Source organism: Lineus longissimus, chromosome 19 (genome assembly GCF_910592395.1).
Source record: "Lineus longissimus chromosome 19, tnLinLong1.2, whole genome shotgun sequence".
Classification (NCBI taxonomy): Eukaryota; Metazoa; Nemertea; class Pilidiophora; order Heteronemertea; family Lineidae; genus Lineus; species Lineus longissimus.
The window spans coordinates 13,503,822-13,521,099 of NC_088326.1; the positions used below are offsets into that span (position 1 = coordinate 13,503,822).

The 17,278-nt window shown below is 44.3% G+C and overlaps 2 protein-coding genes across 4 annotated transcripts; one reads left to right on the forward strand and one right to left on the reverse strand.

Moving 5' to 3' along the window:
- Positions 1 to 22: 22 nt before the first annotated feature.
- Positions 23 to 4,391, reverse strand: LOC135503191 (solute carrier family 25 member 32-like). Its single transcript, XM_064796637.1, has 6 exons — positions 4,126 to 4,391; positions 2,992 to 3,154; positions 2,522 to 2,792; positions 2,243 to 2,356; positions 1,845 to 1,990; positions 23 to 586 (listed from the first exon to the last, which is right to left on the reverse strand). Exons 1-6 carry the CDS (start codon positions 4,286 to 4,288, stop codon positions 466 to 468), a joined length of 978 nt encoding a protein of 325 aa, XP_064652707.1. The 5' UTR covers positions 4,289 to 4,391; the 3' UTR covers positions 23 to 465.
- Positions 3,551 to 16,330, forward strand: LOC135503190 (V-type proton ATPase subunit H-like). 3 transcript variants are annotated; one of them, XM_064796633.1, is made up of 14 exons: positions 3,551 to 3,791; positions 5,150 to 5,231; positions 5,501 to 5,600; positions 6,076 to 6,279; positions 6,488 to 6,592; positions 9,020 to 9,117; positions 9,877 to 9,984; positions 10,300 to 10,323; positions 13,073 to 13,157; positions 13,542 to 13,720; positions 14,006 to 14,131; positions 14,393 to 14,494; positions 14,860 to 14,973; positions 15,315 to 16,330. In XM_064796633.1, the coding sequence occupies exons 1-14, from the start codon at positions 3,602 to 3,604 to the stop codon at positions 15,343 to 15,345; spliced, it is 1,548 nt and encodes a 515-aa protein (XP_064652703.1). In that variant the 5' UTR covers positions 3,551 to 3,601; the 3' UTR covers positions 15,346 to 16,330. The 3 variants fall into 3 exon arrangements, with proteins under 3 accessions (XP_064652703.1, XP_064652704.1, XP_064652706.1); XM_064796636.1 differs by lacking the exon at positions 3,551 to 3,791 and adding an exon at positions 4,616 to 4,780; XM_064796634.1 differs by lacking the exon at positions 10,300 to 10,323 and having other exon boundaries at positions 3,552 to 3,791.
- The last annotated feature ends 948 nt before the right edge of the window (positions 16,331 to 17,278 follow it).

The following is a 17,278-nucleotide window of genomic DNA, read 5'->3' on the forward strand; positions in this document are numbered from 1 at the left end:
GATTATTTATAAAGACTCGATACCTTCATTAAATAATTATCTACAATCAAATGCAACAATTAATGGATAAAATCAATACACTTGGAGTAATTCATTAACAATGATGACATGGCATCTCCAGGTAACCCCCCATTCAGAGGGTGATGCTGACACAGGCTGCATCCAGACTGACATTCTGGTCAAGGTAGTGGCACTGCAGATGCTTCTTATAGCCAAGCCTACAGTAGGTAGACAGGAAAACATTGTTGTTCTGTACAACTTGACTTTTTATCGATCCTAAAAGATGCTTCCTAGAATTCTCTATGCTACAGGCTAAAACTTGTTGTCCTAAGACCAGCAGGGAGAATTACCCAACAGATGTCACACTGAGAGACGTATCATTGTCATGTAAATACATCAGTAAGTACATGTACTAAAGAGCTACTAATTCCATTGAGTAACAGGCCATTACAGTTAAGTCTCGTATCAACTTTTGGAGAAGAATGCTGTGAATTTTTCATAAACGACAAAAGTGATGCAGCACGCTGGTGTCACCCGTAGAAGATTTGGAAAGAGTCCTTTGTAGAATCCCTTCACATGTTCGAACCTGGAATAGAAATAAGGAGACTTATTTAAATGTAAATGCTTCCATTAAATCTTGTCGATATTGGCCATCATTTACACTAATTAGAAACCACAGCAATATACCCTAAGCTTGGCTGTGAGAGTGTCTTGGTCCAGTTTGCTATGTTTGATGTGATAACAGACCAGATGGTAGGCAGCAGTAAGAGATGAGGAGGTGGTATGCTGCGATACATCACTCAGGGTGGCATCGTTAGGTATACAGCAGTAAGAGATGAGGAGGTGGTATGCTGCGATACGTCACTCAGGGTGGCATCGTTAGGTATACAGCAGTAAGAGATGAGGAGGTGGTATGCTGCGATACATCACTCAGGGTGGCATCGTTAGGTATACAGCAGTAAGAGATGAGGAGGTGGTATGCTGCGATACATCACTCAGGGTGGCATCGTTAGGTATACAGCAGTAAGAGATGAGGAGGTGGTATGCTGCGATACGTCACTCAGGGTGGCATCGTTAGGTATACAGCAGTAAGAGATGAGGAGGTGGTATGCTGCGATACGTCACTTAGGGTGGCATCGTTAGGTATACAGCAGTAAGAGATGAGGAGGTGGTATGCTGCGATACATCACTCAGGGTGGCATCGTTAGGTATACAGCAGTAAGAGATGAGGAGGTGGTATGCTGCGATACATCACTCAGGGTGGCATCGTTAGGTATACAGCAGTAAGAGATGAGGAGGTGGTATGCTGCGATACGTCACTCAGGGTGGCATCGTTAGGTATACAGCAGTAAGAGATGAGGAGGTGGTATGCTGCGATACGTCACTTAGGGTGGCATCGTTAGGTATACAGCAGTAAGAGATGAGGAGGTGGTATGCTGCGATACGTCACTTAGGGTGGCATCGTTAGGTATACAGCAGTAAGAGATGAGGAGGTGGTATGCTGCGATACGTCACTCAGGGTGGCATCGTTAGGTATACAGCAGTAAGAGATGAGGAGGTGGTATGCTGCGATACGTCACTCAGGGTGGCATCGTTAGGTATACAGCAGTAAGAGATGAGGAGGTGGTATGCTGCGATACGTCACTCAGGGTGGCATCGTTAGGTATACAGCAGTAAGAGATGAGGAGGTGGTATGCTGCGATACGTCACTTAGGGTGGCATCGTTAGGTATACAGCAGTAAGAGATGAGGAGGTGGTATGCTGCGATACGTCACTCAGGGTGGCATCGTTGAAGTGGCCCACGAGAAGGATCTCTACAACAAAGCTGAAATACAATGACTTACTTCCATGTTTGTCGGATGACGTCCACAATACCAGTATAACTCCGATGTTGATCTTGTAGCCTTGAGCGAACCACTTGGTATGGGTACGTCGTTATCACAGCAAAAATCTTTGACAAAGCGGCAAACGTGATGTACTCTAATGAACTCTGAAAAATAAACAGAATGTGGTAAGTTTAATATCTGACATCTCTTGACCTCAGAGAAAGCCATTTCACTAAACTGCTACCTCCTTTGAATGAGATATAACTCCTCTAGTCCATGAACTAGGTGCCACCAGCCAGGACAAGCCAAACACCCCCATCTATGTGAACCTTAGATAGCTTCGTGGCTCAACACAAACACTCCTTGCAGCAATAGCATCATAACAAGAATCAGGATTAATTGTAAACCAAACACACCAGTTTTTTAGTTCTTGACGTGCCACGGTAGTCACTGTATATTGTCTTCAGCTCCTCATAAGCCATGAACTGTAAAGCACCATGTGAAACTCCAAATATGCCTGGAACAAACCCCTGAAATAGACAATAAGATTAATCAGAGAATGCTTATACCGATGGAGCAACTGCAAGCGACAAGCAGACACCTGCTGGCAATCCCACAGAAAACCTTGAACTCAACTAGTGAGATAGATAAAAGATGAGGCATTAAGATGACTGAATGCCACCAACAACATATACCTTGTATAAGCCCCTCATTCCTTCCACTTTATAAATCTTGAACAAACAATCAAACATGCCATTGTAGCGATTCATCTCGCCACGGGATGCTTGTCCCTTCATGGACGGCGCATATTCGTATTGTAGACACAACCTTGTCTTGGTCACCCAGATCGGGTTAGTCACAGCTAACGTCATGACCCCCGACTGGGCGGCTGCTAACATGTGTTTCCCTGGACCGAGGTTGACTTCCTTGTCACCATCCTGCATCCAATTTTTGATTGAATTGTAGCTGAAAGAAACAAACATGAGATACTGATTGCAAGTGTGAACTAAACCTAGAAAGACATCATTCAAAATGGATCACCAGGAAACGACTGTTGAATACAGCTCAGTCATCCTCTAGGTATCATTTAGTAAAAGTATCAATTTTCATTCAACTCAGTTCTTGGTGAATTCAAGATAGCGAAACATGATTCCTGTTTACTTACAAGAGGAAATATAGTCCCCATGATGCACCAGCCCCCCAGATATTCGGTGTCGCCCCCTGGTATAATCCGCGGATACCACCTTCATGGTAGATACTCTTTGTTGCATGGATGAAACCTCGATACTGTGGTCGCTTGGTGACTGCATGGCTGGGTCCTTCATTCACTGCAACAATGACAATGAATACTGTAGTTAAATGTCTTGACAAAGGACATGAAAACAAGCTGACATTGCGGTGTCATTTCAACCATCTATACACAACACTATGGTAAAGGTTGGATGTAATCACTTGATAATAGGTCGGGTGATCAGTGATATCATTCGTTAGGTGCTTTGATAGAGGATAAAAACAAGCACAAATAATGTACATGTAGTGATTCAAATCATCTACGAACAATTATCTAATACTATGGAATGGGATGTCAATGACCAATTCTAGGCCAGTTCATGATCCATATGAATCAAAACACTCTCGAACTTTGCCCTAGATCTTTCACCCTGATACAACGACCTAATTAACTTGAAGTCTTGCACAATCAACATGCAGACTGATCATTTCCTGGTTTTGGTGAGACTGAGAATATTTGTTTGAGGTGCTTGTGGCAGACGCACATGCAAGACAGTTCGAATTGGTGGACAATGGAGCCGAATGAGACATTAGTGAGTGAGCCAGCCATGCCAGGCTCCACCAAGGCAAGTGGCACGGAGACACCCTGCCTGATGGAAGACAGCCAGGAAAACCCAAAAGAGAAAGTGCGTCTTGACTTGTTCACCATCACAGGATACGCTACAACAAATGACGGTAAGTTAGTGATGGGATGAGGGACCATCTCATAATACACCCATGCCAATATAAACATATTGATTTGGTAAGGAGCATATTGAAGAATGTTGGACATATACCCCATTTACGGTACTCCTGTTACCAGTTACGAATATCAATCAAAATGGCAAAAAGAAGTAGGCCTCATGCCTAGGGTCAGGACTACAGACTACTACTGTCAATGACGTCATGACTGTACATCAACGTAAGTGATAGAATGTAAATAGGAGAATTGTCCGACGGCAATGCCAATGACAACCACTTTTAGTATCATCAGGTAGATCTGTACTCTCGAAGATTTCACGGCACTCACCTTGAAATCTGATTTTGATGAGATCGAGTGGATGCAAGATGAGTGTTGAGATGACCCCTCCACTCACTCCAGCAGCGAGGTGTTCCCATCTGACGTGGTGAAAAATGGAGGAATTCACAGGCTTATTTTGAGTAGGTCCAGCTAGAACTGCACTTGGAGCCATGGCCTAACTTGTGGCTTAGCATTTGAGCCAAAATTGTGTCAGATAAAGGGTGATTTGGGAGATAAATTGGATCTAGTCAAAGCCGGTTTGTTTTGTAATGGGCGCTGACATGTTGGATTGAGAAATTGTAAAGGATGTGCTATATTTGTGAGCAGTTTTAATTCATTGAGATTGATTAGATATAATATATCACCATACAAATATGATTGATAATAATATTAGAACTAGATTTAGCTTAGGTTTATTAAGATAAGAAAAAGCAAGTTTTAAATACATAAAAGTGTCCTCTTTCTTCAATGTTGGAACTAATATCTTCTGCTGTTCTTCTCCAAGTCATGTGATTTATGCAAAAGACTCTGAAAAAGTCTTTTTCCTGGTGCAAAAACTGCTTTATTTGACGGTTAATACATCTGAGAAAGATGGCAGCTAACCCGAGGCTAGATCCACGGGTTGAAGTGGTCATATCCAGCATCGATGATATTGAAAAATCTGGTGAGATTTGATGTTGGAAGGTTGACAAAAAATGTCAAAATCAGAAAATGACATCATGAAATAGAACTGTCTTCACACGTGCTTCAGTCACCCATGCACCCATGCACCATCCTTGTTAGCTCACTGAAATGGTCAGAAGTATAAAAATATCATCTCGAGAACGATTTCCTATAGTCAGGTGATGACCGTTGAATCGGGTCAGAAAACGAATGCCACTGCTGCTTGTGGCAAAAAAAAGTTATTTATTTGGTCCCTCCTAGTCCTAGTCCTTTCATGTCTGTTTCTGTTCGTGAAAGTTGCTAACGTAACTTTGCTATAAACCTGACGTAAGATTCTGACGATCTTTTTCCGCTTTCTTATACTTTTCAGGAGTATATGTTGCTACGAGCCTGTTGCAGCAGCGAGCCAATGACATCCGACAGAACAGAATCAACTGGCAGTCATATCTTCAGTAAGTTTTATCGTCGGTCTACGCTTGAGTAGAATCGACCCATTTGGTATTCAAACTCGATGTCTCTTGAGTCTTGTAATGTGATCATCTGAGATTACAGAAGGAAGACAGAAGCCGGCACAACCAAAACATACTGCCCCAAACAGAGATTCCGCCTGACCTTCCCTTCATTCACCATGTTAATTGACGTCTGTATCTGCATTACAGTTTAACTGCAGGACGTTCCCTTACTTAGCACAGTAAAGACATTTATTTATATTCATTTTCAGAGGTCAGATGATAATTCAAGAAGATTTCAACTTCATCACAACTTTTGACAACTCGACTCCAGAAATCCGGAGGAAATTGCTAAAGGATAATGCTAACCAGGTAATATGGATCTAAAGTGCTCGGCTAATACTAGGGTGATGTGCTTCTGAGTCCACACTGCAGTACAAGGGAACAGGTTGTTAGCCTGTAGCCATTCAGCAGGGATGGAGGAGTCACCTCCTTGAAGCGTACCACCACCGCTTGTGTGATTTCAGAGTTGTCTCCTAGATTATTTGCCAGCCAATGCTAAGGATACCAACCTGACCCAGTATTTTGGACAGACAACTAGAGGAAGCTGCTGTAGACCAGATAGAGTGGTGTAACATGCTTGCACTACTCTGTTGTCCTGGACATCAGGATACCTAAGAGAAAGTGTAACATGCTTGCACTACTCTGTTGTCCTGGACATCAGGATACCTAAGAGAAAGAGATTTATTATCTTTCAACTTAAAACAACTTGGTTAAAGCAGGTATTCAGGTCTGGCATGATGAACCTGATTGTGATCAAAGAATTAACTCCCACTTATTTTTTCAGTGTGCCAAAACATTCCTGAACCTGATGGCTCACATCTCAAAGGATCAGACCGTACAATACATCCTGACCATGATTGATGATATGCTACAAGAGGACAAGTCCCGCGTGGAGATATTCAAAGATTATGCAAAGAAGAGTCGTGATTCTGTTTGGGGGCCGTTTCTGAACATGCTAAATCGACCAGATGGGTTCATTGTTAACCAGGTAACTTCGAGAGTGTCTTAATGAAATCTGCAAATAGAGCAAAATATCTACCAAAAGTTCCATGTCTACAAGTCCTCTGAAAGTATTGAGTGGGAAAGCATGACAATGAGATTCTAATGAAACAGCATTATGTGATCGCTGATCAAGATTAAGTCACTAGCCCTGGTGGTGAGATGACTACATTCTGATTGTCTTATTTGTGTTGCAGACGAGTCGTATCATCGCTAAGATAGCGTGTTGGAGCAAGGAGCTGATGGAGGGTGCAGACCTGCATTATTACCTCACCTGGCTTAAGGATCAGATGCGTGTCCCGGTAAGTTCATGTGCTTGTCGTAAACAAATCAACAAGGTCCAAACAATACCCTAAAGTCCTACGAAAGAAGGGTGACAGGACATGGTGCTGTGTCCCCTCATCTCGGGAGAGTGTTACGGGAGACTTCCTGAGGATTGGGTCACAGGACATGGTGCTTTGTCCCCTCATCTCAGGAGAGTGTTACCGGAGACTTCCTGAGGATTGGGTCACAGGACATGGTGCTGTGTCCCCTCATCTCGGGAGAGTGTTACGGGAGACTTCCTGAGGATTGGGTCACAGGACATGGTGCTGTGTCCCCTCATCTCAGGAGAGTGTCGCTGGAGGCTTCCTCAGGATTAGGATCGTACAGGCTCTGTTGTTCATACCATCATCATCTGTTTCTGTCATTTTGTCATTGGCCCTTCACACTTGAGAAGTATTGACAGAGGGTGCTCTCAAGCCAAAACAGAAAAACAGCAGACCAGTGCAATGATAATGATCATTCGGGGGAAAGGCCAGGGTTTAAAAACAGAGGGAATTTGGCGCTGCACAGCAATTACAGTCAGTTTTAGAGAATCCCACCTCGTTGAATAAAAACGTCCACGGGTGACTTGCTGTATCCACGGTAACTAAGCGTGACCTGTTTTCAGGGCCCCATGACTCCGTACAAAGACTTTGCAGAAAATGAAGCAAGTATTGTTTTCAGCAGTTACTATGGCAACCATCTAACAGCACGGATCTATCTTCTTGGGCGATGTTCATTTGATTGTGGCCAGAATGTGATCATTTGCTGTGCATTTGTTGCCGTAACCCTTGATAAGACTGTCTTCAGTTTGCCACTTTGCTCCCTATGAACACTGACCTTTGACATGGCCATAGATCTAACGAATATCGTCCATGAAAATCTCTCCCAGTCAAAGGCTGTTTTAGCATACAGGACTATCTTTCTTATTTTCCCTGGGTCTTGGTTTTTTGGGGGTTAGTGAGGCAGTTCCAAGCTGTTTGGTGACCATTTTGTTACAATAGGTGAAAGAGTACTGAGATACATCTGCCACATTCAAAGTTTTTTTGAGAACACTTAAAAGAACTAGATAAAACTTCATTGAAATATATTGCACAGAGTAATGAATGATTAGATTGTGATGTATGTCATGCCTCCTATGTGAAACAGTGAGGTATGATCGACAACACATTCCCAGGAGTCCACGGAATGATGATGATGATGATGGTTATCTTTTTCTAGGACGTTGCCTCCAGTGCCAAAGAAGTAAATCAACTTACTCATTAGATACTCGTTCACATGTGCTCGTTTTTCAATGTTTTTTCTGCTCTGCCAGCTGTGCTTTTTAACCTCTACACCCCTATTTTCCTTCATGGACTCCTCCATTGCAGTAACTAGACCAGTATACACCTGAGCGAAATGGGGGTGAAAGGGTTATAATCAATGTAGTCGTTTGACTGAATGCATAAAGAATATGTGAGCTTGCAAGTTTGTTGGGATCTCGAAGTCTGATTGTCTTTTGTGTTGCGACGTTTATTGCTTCCATACTTTTAGACTGGTTCTATCTCTTCTTCTCCTAGGTGGTGTAAGGCTTCATTCTAAATCTAAATGTTCAAACAAACCATGGTTGGTACTTTGGTCTGCGGTATTTTATTGTCAAGTTTTGTTTATTTTGTTGGCCATCACAGTTGAGTGGGCAGAGGCAATATTCAGTAACAGTAGAGTGGGCAGAGGCAATATTCAGTAACAGTTGAGTGGGCAGAGGCAATATTCAGTAACAGTTGAGTGGGCAGAGGCAATATTCAGTAACAGTTGAGTGGGCAGAGGCAATATTCAGTAACAGTAGAGTGGGCAGAGGCAATATTCAGTAACAGTAGAGTGGGCAGAGGCAATATTCAGTAACAGTTGAGTGGGCAGAGGCAATATTCAGTAACAGTTGAGTGGGCAGAGGCAATATTCAGTAACAGTTGAGTTACCTAATTCCGGGCCTAATTCTTCTTTCATGTGTGAACACTAATCCCTTTTTGCTGGCTCAATGATCTCTGGTCAAAGTAATCATTGGATAATGTTGTTGTCCTCTTCTTGAAGTAATCTCTGGTCAAAGTCATCATAATGTGCCGTCAATGCCTCTATGAGGGAGACGTGTGCAGATTGAAGGGAAGGCATGTTTTAGATGCCATCTGTGTGATGCAGCCTGCTTTCATAGGGAGTTCACCAGCTGGTGCTGAGGCGAAGTACAGTGTGGAGGACTAATCAGGTAGTTGAAGATACAGGAGAGCACCTCCCTTACCACTCCCCTGGCTGACCCGTGTACCATATCCAAAAGCTATATTGACCGAGACTAGCCCCACAATAGAGCCATCTGATGCGCTGCCCTTGTAACTCAGGCACCAGCTTCACCTTGCATGTCAACCAACCCCACAACAGTTTCATTTCTTTGTTTCCAGGGAAATGAGTATCTCCAGACAGTCGCCAGATGTCTTCAGATGATGCTCAGGATCGATGCGTACAGATACGCGTTTGTCGAGGTGGACGGAATCAGCACGTAAGTCTTGTGACCTTTCATCGCATGTCTCGTCCCTTGAATGAACATAAACCCAATATCCATTTCATCTGGTGCCTACACGTGTGCCAGGGCATGTGAAAGATCCATGAGATAGAGGAACATGAGCAGCTTGAATGGACCTGCCTGGTCACGGTGGGGTGGGTGCCTACACGTGTGCCAGGGCATGTGAACGATCCATGAGATAGAGGAACATGAGCAGCTTGAATGGACCTGCCTGGTCACGGTGGGGTGGGTGCCTACACGTGTGCCAGGGCATGTGAACGATCCATGAGATAGAGGAACATGAGCAGCTTGAATGGACCTGCCTGGTCACGGTGGGGTGGGTGCCTACACGTGTGCCAGGGCATGTGAACGATCCATGAGATAGAGGAACATGAGCAGCTTGAATGGACCTGCCTGGTCACGGTGGGGTGGGTGCCTACACGTGTGCCAGGGCATGTGAACGATCCATGAGATAGAGGAACATGAGCAGCTTGAATGGACCTGCCTGGTCACGGTGGGGTGGGTGCCTACACGTGTGCCAGGGCATGTGAACGATCCATGAGATAGAGGAACATGAGCAGCTTGAATGGACCTGCCTGGTCACGGTGGGGTCATAACATGTAGGTCACGTGGAGTCCAACTTCAGTCTCTGGATGAGCAATTATCCAGGCGCTGGTTGAAACCTCGCTGATGGGAGGAAACTACAAATCCCTTTACTGTTAATGTTGCTAATCAATCTGTTTTAATACATTCCAGTTTGATCTCGGTCCTGGCTGGGAAGGTCGGCTTCCAGCTCCAGTATCAGTTGACCTTCTGCATCTGGTGTTTGACCTTCAACCACAAGTTGGCTGAAAAACTAACCGAGTAAGTATTGCAGGACGACTGCAATGTTTACTTCCATTTCCATTTTGTGACTGTGTGATTATAGAACAAGTTGGGTCATTCAGGCCAATGATAGCCATCGTCTGTGAGGCGACACGACTCCAGTTACTTGCCACATTTGATTGGCTGAGATGAGTTGGGGAATGCATCTTGTAATCACATGCCTGAGAACTTGAATGAACTGACCTTAGGACGTATTGCCACGAGGGACTTTCCATCTTTTATCCACAGTACCTATACAGTAATTACCCCCCACTCTCTTCAACAAAACACTGTATGCTGGTTTTATTTTCTTAGCAAAATCGAATCTGGCAGTAGAAGGTAGTTTATTCCTCGCTTTGATCTTTTCTGCATTGTGTTGTTTAGTTGCTGTTTACTGACACCCGTTGTGATGATTGATAGCGCATGGCTCAATCCAGGCAAGGGTGTCTGCTGGCCAAGGGAGGACCTCTGATGATGATTGATAGTGCATGGCTCAATCCAGGCAAGGGTGTCTGCTGGCCAAGGGGGGACCTCTGATGATGATTGATAGTGCATGGCTCAGTCCAGGCAAGGGTGTCTGCTGGCCAAGGGGGGACCTCTGATGATGATTGATAGTGCATGGCTCAGTCCAGGCAAGGGTGTCTGCTGGCCAAGGGAGGACCTCTGATGATGATTGATAGTGCATGGCTCAGTCCAGGCAAGGGTGTCTGCTGGCCAAGGGAGGACCTCTGATGATGATTGATAGTGCATGGCTCAGTCCAGGCAAGGGTGTCTTCTGGCCAAGGGGGGACCTCTGATGATGATTGATAGTGCATGGCTCAGTCCAGGCAAGGGTGTCTGCTGGCCAAGGGAGGACCTCTGGTGATGATTGATAGTGCATGGCTCAGTCCAGGCAAGGGTGTCTGCTGGCCAAGGGAGGACCTCTGGTGATGATTGATAGTGTATGGCTCAGTCCAGGCAAGGGTGTCTGCTGGCCAAGGGGGGACCTCTGATGATGATTGATAGTGCATGGCTCAGTCCAGGCAAGGGTGTCTGCTGGCCAAGGGGGGACCTCTGATGATGATTGATAGTGCATGGCTCAGTCCAGGCAAGGGTGTCTGCTGGCCAAGGAGGGACCTCTGATGATGATTGATAGTGCATGGCTCAGTGCAGGCAAGGGTGTCTGCTGGCCAAGGGAGGACCTCTGATGATGATTGATAGTGCATGGCTCAGTCCAGGCAAGGGTGTCTGCTGGCCAAGGGGGGACCTCTGATGATGATTGATAGTGCATGGCTCAGTGCAGGCAAGGGTGTCTGCTGGCCAAGGAGGGACCTCTGATGATGATTGATAGTGCATGGCTCAGTGCAGGCAAGGATGTCTGCTGGCCAAGGGAGGACCTCTGATGATGATTGATAGTGTATGGCTCAGTGCAGGCAAGGGTGTCTGCTGGCCAAGGAGGGACCTCTGATGATGATTGATAGTGCATGGCTCAGTGCAGGCAAGGGTGTCTGCTGGCCAAGGGAGGACCTCTGATGATGATTGATAGTGTATGGCTCAGTCCAGGCAAGGGTGTCTGCTGGCCAAGGGAGGACCTCTGATGATGATTGATAGTGCATGGCTCAGTCCAGGCAAGGGTGTCTGCTGGCCAAGGGAGGACCTCTGATGAAATGGCATGATGCTCTCGTCGTCGTAGTAGGCACATTGGCCAGCTTCACCGACAAAAGTAAAAAACCTTGTGTCAGGCTCGAGATGTGAATATCCTATTGTGATTGTGCTACCACTCACCAGCACCTACTAGTTCCCCATTTATTGTTGTTTTCTCTGAGAACATTGGCAGTGTAAGACTTTGTGAGCGACTGATGTCCGTTTTCATTGTTGAAACTCTGGTTCTTATATCACTGCATTATTCACAATTTTCATGCTTTTTTGCACTTCATTCGTAGTTCGCTCATCATATTTCTTAAATTTTTGCCAAAAATATTTTAACTGAGCTGTACATTTCAATGATTTCACATATAGATAGTACACACTCCCTTGGTTGATGCATTTTGGGAAATATCAGTTGACATCAGTGCAACTGGTGAAATGTTCTCCTTGGAAAGAGGCAAATTCTCTCTGACAATCTCTGAAACAGTTCATTTGTAACATCACCAAAAGTGAACCAAACATGACACACCAACAGGGGAGATGCAGATTTCGGCACTTTTGATGGGACATTCCACCTGAACTGCACAGGCAAATGTGCCCACGTTTTACGAAAATCTTACACAACATGAATTTGTCGTCCAACATGGTTTTCATGTGGCCGCGCTGCTCCACGTGGTTTATACGCCGTGCTGCTCCACGTGGTTTATACGCCGTGCTGCTCCACGTGGTTTATACGCCGTGCTGCTCTACGTGGTTTATACGCCGTGCTGCTCTGCGTGGTTTATACGCCGCACTACTCCACGTGGTTTATACGCCGCACTACTCCACGTGGTTTATACGCCGCACTACTCCACGTGGTTTATACGCCGTGCTGCTCCACGTTGTTTATACGCCGTGCTGCTCCACGTGGTTTATGCGCTGCACTACTCCACATGGTTTATACGCTGCTCCACGTGGTATGAAGTACCATGATCACCCGCTGCGCCGCTGTGTTGATGTTGTCTAGCCTCTGCTGGCATGCGCTTTTAATTCCGTTTTGAATCGGTTCCCGTTTAAAATTTTGTAGTCATGGTAGGTTGATATTGTTGATAAGCATTTCTGAATTTCAATATGAATGCAATCATAAGTCATATTATCTTGCTGCTTCTTCATGTCCATGATATACTGTAGGCCCCTAGGGAAATAATGCAAAATAAAACAAAATATGGGTTGGTATTATCCTTCACATTTTTCATCATATTGTACACAATTTGGACAATACTTATGAAAACCTTACAACAAAATTTCTGATTCTACACAATTTTGATATCTTACACAAGAAAAATTGGTGGGGTAGGCAGTCGTGTAAATAGTATGTTGGGCAGCAAAGGTAAGATCTATGTTTGGTACGGCTGGCAATACTTAAACTGGGTAGGGATTTACAGAACGATTGGGCGTTTTTTATCACATCTCTTCATTCCAGATATAACGTCATCCCGATCTTGTCGGACATCTTGAGCGAGTCGGCACGGGAGAAAGTCACCAGGATCATTCTTGCCACGTTTAGGGTAAGTTTGACCAATAGGGGGAGCATAAGTGCAACAGGACTACACGAGGAACACTTGTGTTTTGTGGATGACTCGGTGAAACTTGACTGGGCTGTCATCACTTCACACTGACTATGATAACAGTGCAACGAGCTCCTGGCTTTGTCAGCCAGACATTTGAAATGATAGCAATATCAGAATCTTCTGGAGGTTTTGATCTCTTTTGGACTGATCATGACATCTGTTGATGAGAGCAAGGCATGGAAATAGTCCCAAAAAGTTACAACATACCACAACCTATTGGTTGACAACGTGTTGAGAGTTTTCTCTCAGATTCACTTTATTCTGGAAAAAATTACAATCTGGAAAATTTCTCAAAATAATCCTCAAAACTTGTCCATTCAGAACATGTTAGAGAATCCTACCGTTCCTGACATCATCCAAGACTACGCGCTTGCGATGGTCCAGTGCAAGGTGCTGAAACAGCTACAGCTCCTCGAGTCGAGGAAGTTTGATGATCCTGACATCGCAGATGATATCACATTCCTTCATGAGTTCTTGCAGACCAGTGTTCAAAATCTCAGGTGAGTATATGAATCAGACTCTGGGCCAGCGCCATCTGGCAGAGATCCTCAGTACTGTTGTTCATCTTATTAGCATTCATGCATAGCATCATGGTTTAGCAGCGTGTAGTGGATGTGAGCCAACATTGAGGGGTACTGCTGGAGGCTTGATGAACGAGAGGCTATTACCTGAAAAGGGAGGCTTTCAATCATTAACTTTCTCATCAACGATGGGTGTATCTTGTTGGAGTAGCAAGTCAATTCATCCACTGATTATGTCACATGGTCATCATGTTATCTTGCCAGTTCGTTTGATGAGTATTCGACCGAGATCAAGTCTGGCCGCCTGGAGTGGAGTCCTGTTCACAAGTCGGAGAGATTCTGGAGGGAAAATGCTGGTCGACTCAATGAGAAGAACTATGAATTACTAAAGTGAGTCTAACTTCAATCAACTCAAACTCATGATAGCTTCTCATCACATAACATTCCTAACATTGTGACAATTATGTATAGTAACCTGGTATGGTGTGAGTAGGAAACAAATCTGTGCTGACAGAAATCCAGCATTGTTCAAATGTGTATTTCATGACTGAGAAGCACTCCGCACTCCATGAGGTGAACTAACTTTTTGACTTGAGATCCACGTAAAGTTTATCTTATTTCGATTGGCAGTTTGTAACTTGTTCCTTCCAGGATATTGATCCGACTCCTCGAGTCTAATCGTGATCCACTCATCCTGTCAGTGGCAGCGCATGATATAGGAGAATATGTGAGACATTATCCGAGAGGAAAACAGTAAGTGACTAAGACAAGCTGCTCACAGATCAAGGTTTGTCGAGGTCAGATAGGGGAGAGACAAATTATCTCGCTGTAATAGTTAAACTGGGATGAATGAATATCCATCAAGTGAGACTGGTGAAGACTTGACAAACCTGCCAGCTTACTGAAAGTAGTTAAGACTCAGTCACATTTCAGAATGACTGTCAACCCTACGAGAACACTGTTGGCCATGATGTGACATGTTGCATTGTAACATCACTTGATGTCATCTATATGAGATGACTGGGCAATGCTATGTGGTGACGTCTGAAGGTTATGCTGTAGCAAGGGGAATCCTAGAGCAAGCCCTGTCTGGTATGCATGTCATCTGTCTCTTTCAGCGTCATCGAGCATCTTGGAGGAAAACAACTAGTCATGAAAATGTTATCACACGAGGATCCAAACGTTCGCTATGAAGCGTTGCTTGCTGTGCAGAAAATCATGGTGCATAATTGGTGAGTAGAGATGAGAGCAAATACTGGAAGACGGAACATTCACAAGTAGAGAAGATACTGTAAAACTGTTCAGGTGCCATCCTGTCCTGATTCTAGATGACTGCACCTGTTCTACATGTATAATGATACACAAGACAAGGTTGTGCTCCTGATCTTGTTCATCAAATCACGTGTGATCAGAAGAAAGGTGAACAGAACGTGTTCATAACAAATATGAGACAAACTGGCACTCCAGTTTCAGATGACACAAAACAAACTGCTTCAAATTTCGGGCCTGAGGCTCTTTCTGAATCTAGTCAGTTATGTCCTGTGATTGTAGCTTTCTCATCTTGTTTTTCCAGGGAATATTTATCACGAACGACGGGGGTATAACAGGCGGATGATTCATGGGGTATCGGCCTGCCATGATCGATGGGATAAATTGCATGAATGATAACAATATTCTGTTGTTGATTGGTTGTTTTCGATGGGACATCAAGGACGCCATGGACATTATTGCATGTTGAAGTCCACCAGGACTGATATTGACATGATGTTTGAATGTTTGTGTATTTCATTATCATAGGACCCTGGCCTACCAAAATGGTTATCACTAACTGGAGCAGAGTCTAGTTGGGGCGCCAAGTACCCCACGGTAGAAGGAGGTAGAGTACAAGATTTTCCGGGAATGACCTTTCAAGCAGAGAAACACATTATCAAAATTCCCTGAAAAAGCTGTGAATAAATATTAAACCATTTTGACAGGCAAGAGTCCTGAATGAGACCGAGTATACATGTGCATGTACCACAGAACCATGTGGTCATATTGGTGATTGGTAAATTATTATTTGGACAGAGGCAATCTGACTTTGTGTAATTATTCTGGCCAACCCATGTGATGGGATGAGATGATGGAGATGGTATCTCAGCTAGCCTCAATGTCTGTCAGTATTTCAAGCCGTCTATGTCACCAATGCCATGAGGACGTAAGTAGGTTGGCTGGGCCAAGACTGCAGATCATCTTGGGTTGAAAACTCAAGTGTTCATGGCTGTACTTTCAATTCTGTTTAGCCACTGTCTACTATCCTAGTAGTGCGGACAGAATTACACAAAGTCAACAGATTAGGGGGCAGAGGTGGTGGCATAGCATAGCAGGTGGGTCTGTCCTGGTTCAGTTCTTTGAACGTCTCAATCAGGATGTAGATACAGGAGTGGCAGGCAGTAACTCCCACTTCTTGCAGGATGTGACTTGGTCTTCCATCGGTCAGACCTTGGTATTAAAAAGGTGTATTTATCTGTGTATCAATCTGTGTAACTACAAATATGTGTATAAAAGAGGCTAATTAAATAGCGAGTAAATTAAATGAATGTGATGTAACATCTTCTTGGCTCGTTTTCTGACAGGAGTGAGAGTGGGTCAGTCGGTTGGAGGTTGGATCCTTCCCTCGCGTCTGATCTGCCCTCTCCTACTTGTGTCTGTGTTCTGGTCAACTCGTTCATAACCATACCATAGTGGTCCTATGTATACAATGGAGCTGAGGGGTGTGTCTCAAATGGTCTTGTCGAGGAAGACCATTCCTGATTTGACTTTCTGCAGCTCCATTCATTGGGGCTCTGGTCTGATGCTGTCGTCTCTACCCAGTACCTTACTTAGACCCAAGTATACCATGCCTTTAAAAACCAGTGAGACTGCCATGACCAGTCTTGACCGGTCCTGTGTTAAAGGGGGAATGGACCCATACAAATTATCATTTTCATGATATCTTGTAAAATATCAAAAGCTGCAATGATAGCGAAGTTTCCTTTGAACACGTCACAGATTACGTCTCTGTCTTGATGGTCACTAATTTTCAACTCAATATCTCGTGTCGTTCACGAATACCAGCCACTTCAAAAATACCTCGTACCCAGGCTTTAGGTCATCTTGGGTTATATGTGTGTGTCTACATTCACAAAATTAGAAGCCTGGAGGCAAGGTAGCTTTTCTCTTCCAGAGCAGAAATTTGGGCATTTTTGGTTGAAAGTCTTGAAAACCACAAAGGAGATGAAATATTGAGCTGAAGTTTTGATCTGCAGCCTCATTGGACATCAATAAACACAATAAAGATGTTTCCATGTCATTCTGTTGCTTGGTTGCTGAGACAGAATGTAATTAAATCTGTTCTTAACAGAGGGGAGCACTGGTCAAGTCCTCCACTATACCTGTTGTACTCACCTGTGTGTGTGGGTGAGGTCTCCACTCTCCATCCAGACCTACAGGTGGGACTGTCTAATTTAATCTGTTCTTAACAGAGGGCAGCACTGTTCAAGTCCTCCACTATACCTG

What these genes read in the sequence shown, in the direction of transcription:
- LOC135503190 (XM_064796633.1), top strand. Translation starts at nt 3,602, where the DNA reads ATGCAAGACAGTTCGAATTGGTGGACAATGGAGCCGAATGAGACATTA. An exon ending in AACTGGCAGTCATATCTTCA is followed by an intron (nt 5,232 to 5,500) that starts GTAAGTTTTATC and finishes ATTCATTTTCAG; the next exon opens with AGGTCAGATGATAATTCAAG. An exon ending in ACCAGTGTTCAAAATCTCAG is followed by an intron (nt 13,721 to 14,005) that starts GTGAGTATATGA and finishes TTATCTTGCCAG; the next exon opens with TTCGTTTGATGAGTATTCGA.
- LOC135503191 (XM_064796637.1), bottom strand. Translation starts at nt 4,288, where the DNA reads ATGGCTCCAAGTGCAGTTCTAGCTGGACCTACTCAAAATAAGCCTGTG. An exon ending in CGTCAAGAACTAAAAAACTG is followed by an intron (nt 1,991 to 2,242) that starts GTGTGTTTGGTT and finishes TTTATTTTTCAG; the next exon opens with AGTTCATTAGAGTACATCAC. An exon ending in GTCATCCGACAAACATGGAA is followed by an intron (nt 587 to 1,844) that starts GTAAGTCATTGT and finishes TTTCTATTCCAG; the next exon opens with GTTCGAACATGTGAAGGGAT.